Source organism: Phalaenopsis equestris, unplaced genomic scaffold, assembly GCF_001263595.1.
Source record: "Phalaenopsis equestris unplaced genomic scaffold, ASM126359v1 Scaffold000479, whole genome shotgun sequence".
In the NCBI taxonomy this organism is placed as follows: domain Eukaryota; kingdom Viridiplantae; phylum Streptophyta; class Magnoliopsida; order Asparagales; family Orchidaceae; genus Phalaenopsis; species Phalaenopsis equestris.
In genome coordinates this window covers 177,878-190,331 of record NW_018164920.1, presented here as the reverse complement: position 1 = coordinate 190,331, position 12,454 = coordinate 177,878, and the positions used below count along the sequence as shown (strand labels likewise).

The following is a 12,454-nucleotide window of genomic DNA, read 5'->3' as shown; positions in this document are numbered from 1 at the left end:
CGAGGAACATGGATATATATATATGAGTGGGAGCAAATAACCTTTAATTTTTTGTGCCTCTTTATTTCATTTAGGTAGATGAAATTTTTTTTTTGTATTAAATCTATTACTAAGAGAAAAATAGATTGTGTGAATGAAAATAGTGGAATAATGCTGCTAAAAGAGTGGCAGAGGCCACCTTATTCACACTTTAATAAAATATTTAATAAATTTGCATTCTATTGAAAATAACATAATGAATGCATTGAAAGGAAATCCAGTTGTAGGAAATTAAACCGCAAAGTTTTTCAAAGTTTTATTTTTTTCTAATCAAATATGACATTGAGAATAATATTCAATATTGAAAATCAAATATATTATTTTTTTAATGTATTTAATTACAAAATAAGAATTTTACAAATTTTTTTCTATGATGCCAGATAATTTTTTTTATCTATTTTAAGTAAGACGGGATTTATTTTTATTTTGAAATATAGATTTCTCATTAAAACAAGCTCTTATAGTTAATTACATATTAAGAGAGGCAATCTTCTAAAAGAAAAACTCTCGATTAAAGAAATGGCTCATATTGGGGCCTTAGCGCCACCCAGGCGGCGCCTAGCCGCCAAGCTCTCGGGATAACGGTGATTTTTTGCTTGTTTGGGGCTTTGGCGCCCCGTTTCTTTGGCGCCTGAGTGTGGGTATATGCCAAATTTTCAAATCATGTGTTAGACCTTCAGGGACTTGGGCTCGACAGTTCAGAATGCGTGCGTCCCCGGGGTCGACCCCGGGGCGCCGGTCTAGCCTGAAACCTTGATTTTCACCGGGAACTCCCGAGGGAACATTTTTTTCTATCTGAAAGTTATGGAAGACCATATATGAGTGAAATGTAGTCCCATAACTTCAAAATGGAGTATTTTAGTGGGTCATTTACGGACAAAATCAGTGTCAACGGTCGTCCTAATCCGGGCGGGGGTAGGGTGTCCCGAACCATAATTTTCTCGTAATGCGTGTAGGTGGACTCTATGGCTTTTTATGGTCGTGGGAGTTTCGGATGGACGTGTGGTGACTTCTAATTATCAAATTAGACACCAACCACACCTCACATCCCGAATGGCCTCCCAAATGGAATTTTCTCAGGTAGCGTTGAATCGCCACCGATCTAGCTACTTGCCCCAAACAAGTACCAAAAGATCCCAGGCGGGAGTCTTGAGCAACCAGATGTTACATATGAATTGTAGACCACCCTAAGCCAAGCAAGTGGACACCCCACACTCATGAAATCAAAAATTGATCCCAACAAATGACCCCCAACAAGTGTGTTGCGTCACTGAGGCACAGTGCACTTGTTGGCAGCATCCTCAAAAGAAAGTCTCTCTTGTTAGTTGAGGTGACACCCCAAGAGAAGACTAAAAGAAACCTCAACCAAGCTAAATAAATTGGACATAGTATGGTCAAGGAGGTGGCTAGTCTACCGCAACCGAATAACCACAAAGAAACCTAGCCAGTCAAGATTTACTGGACATAATTGGGGGAGGTGGCTAGTAGCCAAAGTTAATTGTCCACCCAAAAAGCTCAGTCAGGCCAGATAAATAGGACAGGGTATGACTGAGAAAAGGCTTGTCTCACCTCATTCAAAATGGTAGAACGACATGTCTGACCTATCTTTGGAAATGACAGAATCAATCAAAACCCCGCATCTGACCTCATTTGTAACGGTGGGGGGGAAGGCTCCATCATCTCGTGTGACTCCAAGTCTTCTATTATGCATCTCCTCAAAGGGACCTCGATTGATAATCTAACCAATCCCCTTGAAAAAAATCACCCATCACTTCAATTAGGTGGATATAAAGCACAAGAAGTCCCCGATTAAATGTGGTGACCGACTAGTGACTCAATAGTATTGTCGACCAAGAAGGCCCAATCATCTCGTGTGACCTCATGTCTCCTATTATGTTTTCTTGATATGAACTTGATTGTGAGTCATATCAGCTCCCATGAAGAAGGAACACTCGTCACCGCAGTCAAGTGGCTAGAAAGAACAAAAGATCCTGAACAAGGTGGCATCTGGCCAGCCAGTTGAGGTGCTCTCATCACCAAGCCGACTATAAAGTCAAATGGTTCTAGAGGCATTCAACCTAAGCGACATGCGGCCAAGAATGTTCGAAGACAAGAAACTCTCATAAAAGAACCAACTCAAAATGGCATATGATCTGAGACCTATTGAAATAGTTAACAAGTTGAACACGATGATATATTCTCATAAGAGCTTACTATAATGTCATCTAGCTCATGAAATGTCGTGTCAAACGGCTACGGGACCAACGACATCAAAAGACGAGGTATCCTCATAAAAGAGTAGACTCTAAGCTCACATGGCTCGAGGAACATGGTCGGAAAGCCAGAAGCAATATGGCTATATAAAGTCAAAAGACGAGGTGTTCTCATAACATAGCCAACCACAGTGTCATATGGCTCAAAAACGGCAAAACATAATAAATTAAAAACTAAAGATGCTCTCATGGAAGAACCAGTTGAAAAAGCTATGTGGTTCGAGAAACTTCAAAGCCAAAAGACTACAAAGATCTGACATGCCTCAAAACTAGGTCTTAATATCAAGTGTTGGCGAAGTGAAGGCGATGGTTCCATTAATCAAAACATCAGATGATCAGGGAGGTATGTATCCTACTTCACATATCAATTGACATAGGAGGTTTGTATCCTGACCGAACATATCAAATGACACAGAAGGTATGTATCTCGGTCTTGTATCAAATGAAGCATAAGGTATGTATCCTAGTCGTGTATCAAATTGGACTAGAGTTATGTATCTTGTCTGTGTGTCAAATGAGGCACCATATGGTGAAATATCTTGAAGTGATATGCTCATAGCATATTAGGACACACAAAGCGGCCAGGTAAAACATGGATCCGTGAAAAAAACCGATGCAACATGTCACTTGATTTGGCGTACATAACTAACCAAAACAATCGAGAATATCAAAAGTACAAAAGGTAGATATCCTGTCTATACATAAAATGAGCCACCATACGGCGTAATACCTTGAGGTAATATGCTCAAAACAGATACTGGACACATAAAACTATCTGACAAAACATGGATCGATGGCAAAACCGATACAACATGTTACTTGACTTGGCAGACTGACCCAACCAAACTTATCGAGAATATTGAAAAGGAGGTAAGCATTTTGCTTATGCATTAAATAGAACGAGAGATATGTATCCCGCCTATGAAACCAATGAGCAACCATGTAGCTAAATATCCTAAGGTATCATGCTCAAAGTATATATGGGACGCACGAAGCGATCTTGCAAGGAGAGATGCTTCTCTTAAAGGATATCAATCTCGGATGATCGAGGTAACAATATCGAGCATAAAAACGCAGTAGGATATCAGAGTACTCCGACATAACATGGATCGGTGATAAAACTGATACAACATGTTACTCGACATAGCGGATAAAACTAACCATTCATGGTGGGGTGCCAAGATGGTTCAGCTATAAGAGTGCTTTCACCTACTAAAATTGAATTGGTGGTTGATACACTAAAATAATATATTATTTTAAACACATATTTTATGGTGATTTTTTGTTATATTACACTTTAAAGAATGATATTTTCATATTTTTATTGTAGGTATATCATTTTTAGGCATTTGGAGCAAAAATGACAAAAAAGATGAAATTTGAAACCAAAACAGTGAATTTTGGCATTTTGGTGCATGATGCGTTAGATCGGTGGATGATGCACCGTTTGACAGAGAACCGACACATGATGCGTTAGAGAAGACTTTTTGCAAATTAAGGCGGTTCGAGATGAATTTTGCGCGAATTTTCAAAGGGACACTTGTTACACACACCTATTCGAGTAATTTAATGCATCTAGACACTTTAGAAGGTTCTTTTATGAAGAGATATGACTCTTAGATCAAATGACATATCTTTTGAATTTAAAAGAGTTAACTTTTGGAGGGAAATTTTGAATTCTTTTTCAAAGGAGGTAGCCAAAATAAAGAGGGGATTTCATAGAGGGAGAAAGAGGAGAGAGAGAGAGAGAGAGAGAGAGTTGGTGTGAGGGGCAAGAGGAGATTTTCTTTTAGGGTTGTAAGAGGAGAGAGAAGCTGAGAGATTTTTTTCTTTATTACACTTCTAAGAGAGAACTGAGTGTGATTGTAAAGAGAGAAAGGCTTTGAGAGAACTTCTAGGGATTTACTTGGGAAAGATACTTGCGAAAGATTGTGAGATTAGTTGTGTCTTTTATTTCTTTTGTTTCGAAAACTTATTTTTACATATGAAATTTGTGTTTTGTAGTATATTTTTAATGAATTATGAGTAGTATTCTTTATTATTCTCCCTACTTTGAGATATGATTTTGCGAAGAATTGATTTTATTTTCTAGGGTTTTAAATGTTCATAATTTGTGATGATTTGAACTCCGATCTTCATTTACTTTTTTATCTGACCAATTGAAATGTTAAAATTTGTTGAGAGACATATGTTATGAAAAGGGATATGATTTTTACAACATAGGGAGAATCATAATTGATTTCATGGGAAAGTATGTCATCTATGTGATTGGGTGCAAATAAATAGGAAAATATACTTTGTTGGATGTAGAATTGGAGATTTTAAGGTAACAGATTAAAATCCCTAATTTGGTCCAGTTGATTGGAAATTGATGCAAGATTGTTAGCCCTCAGGTGAGGGAGTAGTGGGAGCTCTGGAGTGGCGACCGGTATCATCCCAACCTAACCACGGAATTAGGGATCAAATTCTAGATTGGTCAATGTTCTTTATAACACTTAGAAGAGGGTAAAGAATGAGATTGCTCCTATTTAACACAAAACAGTTTTTATATATTTTTTCAAATGTTTCAATTTCTTCATAATCCATATACTCATTGTAAATGTGACTTATGTTTTCTTAAATTTAAACTTTCTGTCAATACAAAAATTTTGTTTAGTTTTCGTAATTTTATTTTTGAAAGTTAGTTCTTAGTTAGTTAACTTTATTTTTCAACTGCATTTTAAATAGCATTTACCTTAGTAGTTAATATTCAAACTTCGCACTTACTTTTTTTTTTATATTTTTAAATTATAAAATAATTTTAAAAAATTACTTAAAGGATTTTCTAACTTCCATATGTGATCGATATCTACGTCTCTATTAAAGTCTTTTATTACTTGAGTAATACATATACTTGCGTTGAGTTTAACGGAGATTTGCCAGTTTAAAAAGAGTTTTAAAAGATAAATTATTTTCATTAAAGGTATTTTTGTTGGGATTATATTGCATATTTATTATATATATGTCGTGTATAATTTTGTAATATTAAAAAATATTTGCAAAAATTTCACACTAAATGTACCCCGCCTATTAGTGGTAAGACTGATATGACATATCACCCGACTTAGCGGAAAAAACCAACCAAAGTAGTCGAGAAATCGATATGATTATATGACTAGGGTGATCTAGTCACAATAGCGCTTCCACGAGCACTAAAGAGACGACTCTCGCTGAGGATTCTCCCATTTAGCAAGCTAATCCTTGTTGGGGAGGCATCAAATGTCTTGATGCAGACATGGATCGATTGAACGAGCAATTCAACATGTCGTTCGATGAGGCGGACAAAACCAACCAGTCGATCCAAAAAATAACCATGGCTTCTAGATAGACTCACAGGTGCAACCACAAAGTGCTTCAACCAAGTACTAGCAAAGTAGCTTTAGCTAAAAGGGCCCCGCAGAACTAACAAAGTAGTTATCGTTGAGGATAGCTCAACAGATATCTCCTGTGAGAACTGACTAAGTCAATTCTCTTTAGGGACATTACTGAAGCACGCATTAGGCATCCAAAAGTGGCACTAACTAAAGACATAGATCGGGTAGATAATAGGCGAGTTTAAAAATGCAACATGTTGCTCTGACAAAGCAATAGAAATTGACCGAGTCGAGAATATTAAAGAGGGTGGTTTGCCAAAACATAACAACCCTATACGTGATAATACCACCAAAGATTTTAGTGGAACAACTTTCACTGGGGAATTACCACAGTATCCAAGAATAATAGGTCAAAACATAGTATTTCAACCACAATGGTATGCCCTTAGGCTGACCCAGAAACATCCCCTAAAGGGGAAAACACAACACTCATCTGATGTGATTGAGAAACTCCAATTCAGACCAAAAAGGGGTGCTTAACCGAATAGAGGTGTAGAGGAAAGAAGCATAGCTTTCCTGCACATGAGAGTTATCATTCAAACTTGACATTGGTCAGTCGAGACACTTGAGAATCAATTCAGACCAAAAAGGGGAGCTTATCCGAATAGAGGTGTAGAGGAAAGAAGCATTGCTTTCCTGCACATGAGAGTTATCAGTCAAACTTGACATTGGTCAGTCGAGACACTTGAGAAGGGTTGGACAAAATAGATTGCACTAACCAAATGACGTTTAACCCTAAGGCCAAACTCAAACATATCCCATAGAAGGAAAAATAACATACTCGTAGGAGATGAGTGTGGCGAGTATAACTGTCATAATCATCTATGATTTATGGAACATGCTTGATCCAGGGCCAGAACCGAAACAAGTCATGGCAGGGACATGGTCCACTCTACCAGACAAGGTACAATAGAAGGTAACTTTAGCACTCTTAGGTAGTGTAACATCTGCGAGGATGAAAACCCTCAAAATACGGAAGGACTATAAGTGAGGCTAGAAAAAAGAGAAAGAACGTCACAGCGCATCGCCATCTGGCACCAGCCCCTTCCTCGAGGGAAAATTAGCACAAATATGAGCTGCTACAACAAAAGAAGTGGCATGCAACAAACGTCCAATGGGGATGTTGTCCACCCAACCGAGGACAATAGCAAAACGACTCTCAATCCAGAGAGCCAAAGACTCCTGCACTAGAGTCAAAATAGGTATAGAAACCTAAAGTAGAACATGCTGCTCAATTTGCAGTCATCTATTCCTGGTCTTATTAGCCTTCTTGCCTAATCAAGAGATAAGTGGATTATCAGGGGAAACCGAAATAGAAAGAGAGTCGGGACAAGAGTCACAACAACGACAACAGTGAAAAACCTACTACTGATAGAAGACTCACCTGTCTCTGGCAGGGAGATCCGTTAGAGCACAGTGAGACGGGTATCTAAAAGATTGTCGCGTGTTGTAGCGCGTCGTTGTCGGGGAACTCCTCTTTTAGCAAGAGAGTCGGGCTCGAAGAGAGCCACGGTAGCAAGAACATATTGATATGCACGACTCCCATTTTAAGGGGAAGGGCATAAAACAGACATTTAAGATGGCGTATGAACAACTCAATATGAGCGACTCCATATTAAGGGGGGTTAAAGTGCAAATGTCTCAGAGGGGGTAGGATTACATAAGGTAATCCTACAGAGGTGCTCAAACGGACTGAAAGGTATGGCACCTTCATGAGCATAGAAAATGCTCGGGGAGAGGGAGACAAAGATCTCCCAGCAACAGTGATCATGACCACCTTCTTGCTCTTACGCATCGTGGGGCAAAAAAGGACATCGCTCGGAAACATAGAAAGGTTAAGAAACCAATCACCAAGTGCAACGACATTTGTGCCCGCTATAATGCAACAACCAAACTACTGAGGGTGAGAGAAGGAACATAATGCGTCAAGTTGCTACCCCTAGCACCGACATATGGACTGAAAATCAATGTCTCACAAAAAACCCAACTGCGACTCGAAGGAAAAATAATAGGTCACAATAATATGAGTGAAACCCTCAATAGAAAGAGAGAGATTATAGTTCTTCAACCCTACTATAATTTTCGATCAAACCGCAACTCTGTTTGATAGTGTCAAAGTCAATATTGATGCTTAACACTATCAATATTACTTAAGAGCTGAACCAGTCTGGCGACATGAATAATTAATATTTTTTAAAAAGAAGATATGAGTTTTGTCTTGGACTAGGTGTTGATCGCCTTTGAACCTAGTTTGTTTGAAACGATAGCCATTACTCTATTGAAGGGAAGACAAAGGTCTTGTCGTAAAACTATGGGCCTTGCTCATCTCTTTATTCAATATGATCAATGAGAGCAATCATCTATTTTTTAAGGGAAAAATATGCCATGTCATAACATTTTGGGTCTTGACCACCTTCAAACCCAATATGTTTGATGAGAGCAATCTATATTTGTCCCAAAGAAAGACAATTATCTGATTATATAATTAAGGTTGTTAATTGTCTCGAAATTTGTTATGTTCGATGAGGGCAACCAACCTCTTTTCAAAGGGAAGATATGTGTTACAGTGTAGGGCTATGAGCCTTGATCGTCTCTAAACCCAATTTGTCTGACAAAGTAATCAACACATTTTTAAGAGAAGATAAGTACCTCATTGGAAAGCAACAATCCTTGTCAGCCTCAAAACCTGGTCTATCCAATGAAAGCAATCAACACATTTTTACAAGAGAAGAAAAGAGTGTTATCATAGAACTACAGGTCTTGATCGTCTTCGAGCCCAGTTTGTCCAACGAGGGTTGCCGACACATTTCTAAAGGAAAGATATATGCATCTTTGTTGGACTAGAACCTTGATCTCTTCCAATTATAGTTTTTTCGACGAGGGTAGCTCACTTTTCCAAGTGAAGATAAGTGTCTCGCCATAGGACTACAAAATTTAATTGTCTCTGAAAACAATTTGTCTAATGAGATAAACCAACTTTTCATAGAACTATGGGCTTGATCACCTCCAAACCCAATATGTACGATGAGATTACTTGACACCCTTTTCAAAATTTGTGTCTTATTGTATGGCCATGAGCCTTGGCCACCTATAAATTCAATGTACCGACTAGAAGAGACGGCGATTTTCCTAAAACATTTTACATGAACAATATAGTTCAAATTCAACCCAATCAATCAAATTCTAAATTCAATAAAAACGAATTACTATGTAAACTTCAAATACATTAAAATTTTATACTATATTTATAAATTTTTATACCAAACATATAATTTTATCAAAATCCCTATTAAAAATTTACAACACACCACTAGCTGACTCAAGGAAACAACCCATAAGATTACAATTAAAGAGATTTCTTGAATCACAACTCTAAAAGGAGGCACACATTAACTTATAAGGAGCGTTCACCCTTCATAATTTCTTCAAAATTACTATTTCATAGCCCACAACTTTTTGACAAATTAAGATACTTGTTTTTGACAAATTAAGATAATTGTCAATGTCCATTGCCAACATCTAATAATACAAGATAATTAATACATCTTCAAATATTCTTTTTAATCAAACACAAATCTCAATACACTTTAAAATTAGAAGGATAAATATCAAATAAGAATTTGCATGCACTCAAATTTATAATCAAACAAAACATCTAAATAATACGAAGCAAATGACATAAAAAATGATCATATGCGAGTTCATGGCGAAACTTTCAAATTTGACAAACCATCTTAACAAAGCAAATCCAATTAGCACAATATCACTTTATTTCATATTTCAAGTTCAGCAAGAAAATTCAATTACACATTGAAACATGTACAATATTTTTTACCACTCAAATATCAAATTATTTAGGACAATTCCTGCTAATTGGAGTCTAACCTTTTATTTATGACCATTATCCAATATCCTAAGCTCAAATTCAACTGGCACGATATCACCAACATCATCATATTTCAGTTCCCCAAGAACATTCACACAGAAACTATCACTCGATGTGGGATGGGCTAGGGCAATAAAAGGCAAATTGATGTTTCAGGAGGGGGCAAAATATTAAATTGCTCTATATATAAGTAAAAATCTGATTGCCCTTGCTCTATATATAAGTAAAAATCTGACCCCCAGTGACCAAAAACATGCATACTGAATACTCTAAGAAAATAAAATAGCAAGGCTAATGTAGTAAAACAGTAATGTTGAAATCAAACGCAGAAAAGAGCCAGAACTTAATCCAAGATGCAAACTTTGAAGTTTACATCAAACTTTAGAGTCTTGTCAACCAGCCACAATACGAACACCATGAAGAACCACAGTCACAATAAGAACAGTACCATTTCACTGCATTTTACATCAAAAACTGAGTGGTTTGTAAGATAATATGTGCAACCCGTGATGGAAACCCCAAACTTTACTGACATGTAGAAATCGTCCAGCTTACCCGTCGGCATTCGTTGTCTGCGCACCGCCTTCTCCACCAAACACCTTCGCAATCCTATCGTTCGGCACAAGCGGCAGAAACTCAGCCACCACATATCCCTTCCCCGCCGCAGAACTCACAGCCTTGTTGTACTTCTCCGTCCAATAAGCTGCTGTGGGTACGACGATCTGCACCACGTGAGGGATGACTGGAAGTTGGTTGAGTGACCGCCATGCAACCACCGCGTGCTTTTCTATGGCTGGCTCGCATCTCCCATACACATCTTGCACCACTGGACTGCACTTCTGCTTCGCAGCGCGCGCCAACTGAATCGTCGTCGTCATAACGCCAAAACGTTGCACGTCGCCAGCCACCGAACGAGCCACTTCAGGTGCCCGCCTCAGAAGTGATGGTACGTATCGCTCAACTTCGCAAAGAAATTGGTCCACCTGTAACCCATTACATTGAAGATAACCCCAATTTTTTTCGAACTGTTATTAATCTGCACAGGATTCTTTGAGAATCGATACATGAATTTGTGGATTACAGATTTAGCTACATGAGATATAAAGGCAACCGCCCCAATTATCCCTATCTTACACAGAGTTTCTTTGAATAAAACATAGATACTGATGAATTCGGCTATCCTGCGCGGATCGAAACTATGCTCGTACAAGGAAAATAAGGAAGCTAAACAAATGGATGAGATAGATAGGAGAAAAACCTTTCGATCGATGAACTTGAGAAACTCCAAAGGAACATCATGAATTTTGTCAAAAACAGGGGCAACAATCGCCTTCACCGTGCCCTCCACGGCCTGAACTCCCGGACGCAACGGTCCGGAGTTCTCCTTAGCAAGATTATAAAGGCTCGACAGACATATAATTGCCTGAAACGCTGCCACCTGCACGAACTCGAGATGTTTAAGCTTCGTCTCTTGTGCCCGATTCTGCGAACAAGAACAGCCAGATGGATCAAACAATACTGAATATCTAGATCTAATAAAATCTGCAAAAAATCAACCTAACAAATGAAAAATCCTACCGGATCGTTAGAACTAACCCCGGAATCCGCCATCTCCGATTAGCTTTTCAGGATCCAAGAGAAAAAAAAGATTCCAAGGAAAACCCTATACGCTGACTTGCATGAAGGACATAGGGTTTTTCTTATAACAACAAAAGCAGTTTCGATGGCTGTGATGAAGCCGAGTTTCTAATTGGACGGACGTGATATAAGGGTTTTGTTCACAAAGGAGAAGGATCGCGAAGGCACGGTTTGGGAATGCGGCCACGTGTAGCCCGCGTGCCGGTGAAGTAATGGCACGGTATGATAGGCAAGAGAATCGGCTGTATGGCTGACATAAAGCCACGTGGCGAGAGGCCATGTGATTACAGAAGGGCCGATCCACCACGACTTCGATATTTTTTTTGTGGCTTTAACATTTGTATATTTAGGGGGTGTTTCATGCAAGAAAATTTTCACAGCACTTAGCTATATGAATCTAATGTAAACCTAATCAAATAGTAGAATATAAAAATTAAATACAATTCTCTGTTAAATATAATGTATTTCCGTTTCGTTATCTTTACAATCGTTTCATTTATAAATTTAGATTTAATGGATTTATCTTGTCATTGTTCGTAATTTTTACTATCGTCTTTCACTCTCATCATGAACTTGTCGGAAATCTGAATTTGATAAATCCTACATCGGATCTTACAGTCATATATTTTTTTTTATTGACCTGTTGAAAGAATGTTGGGGTGGTTTGCAAAAATTATTCATTATTTTGGATTACTTGAATGCAGACATCTGTTCATCTTTGGTGTTAAGCGTGGAGCATTCTGATTCATATTTGGTTCTGAGTCTTTCTTCTTAGTGATTGGTGATTTGATTCTCCTGTTAGATAATGGGTTCTATTAATTTTTCTAGACAGATTGATGAGTTATGTTTCCTTCTCTAGCTAGAATGTTTATCTGTGATTTATTGATGTTGATGGACCTTTTTTACTTCTTAATTTATTTATATGTCATTCAAATTTGTCGGAGTATTATTATTATATGTTTTAGTCATATTATTTGAATTTTGGTCTTTGTTGCACTTCTTTTTTTCATTAATGAAATTTGATGTGGCTCTCAATTTTCTGAGAAAATAATTATATATTTGTATATTTAAAGATAATTTTGATTTTTTATTTGTTTATAATTTTTTAGTATTAAACTTTTTTGCATCTAAAAATATTTCATTCTAAATTTGATGATAATAATATTTTTTTATGTGATTTCAATAATTTGAGTAATATATATATA

At 37.5% G+C, this 12,454-nt stretch overlaps 1 protein-coding gene across 2 annotated transcripts; it reads right to left on the bottom strand.

Moving 5' to 3' along the window:
• Positions 1–9,924: 9,924 nt before the first annotated feature.
• LOC110028013 (stress-related protein) lies at positions 9,925–11,402 on the bottom strand. 2 transcript variants are annotated; one of them, XM_020729705.1, is made up of 3 exons: positions 11,208–11,402; positions 10,870–11,094; positions 9,925–10,594 (listed from the first exon to the last, which is right to left on the bottom strand). In XM_020729705.1, exons 1-3 carry the CDS (start codon positions 11,220–11,222, stop codon positions 10,163–10,165), a joined length of 672 nt encoding a protein of 223 aa, XP_020585364.1. In that variant the 5' UTR covers positions 11,223–11,402; the 3' UTR covers positions 9,925–10,162. The 2 variants fall into 2 exon arrangements, with proteins under 2 accessions (XP_020585364.1, XP_020585363.1); XM_020729704.1 differs by having other exon boundaries at positions 11,190–11,400.
• Between the last annotated feature and the right edge of the window lie 1,052 nt (positions 11,403–12,454).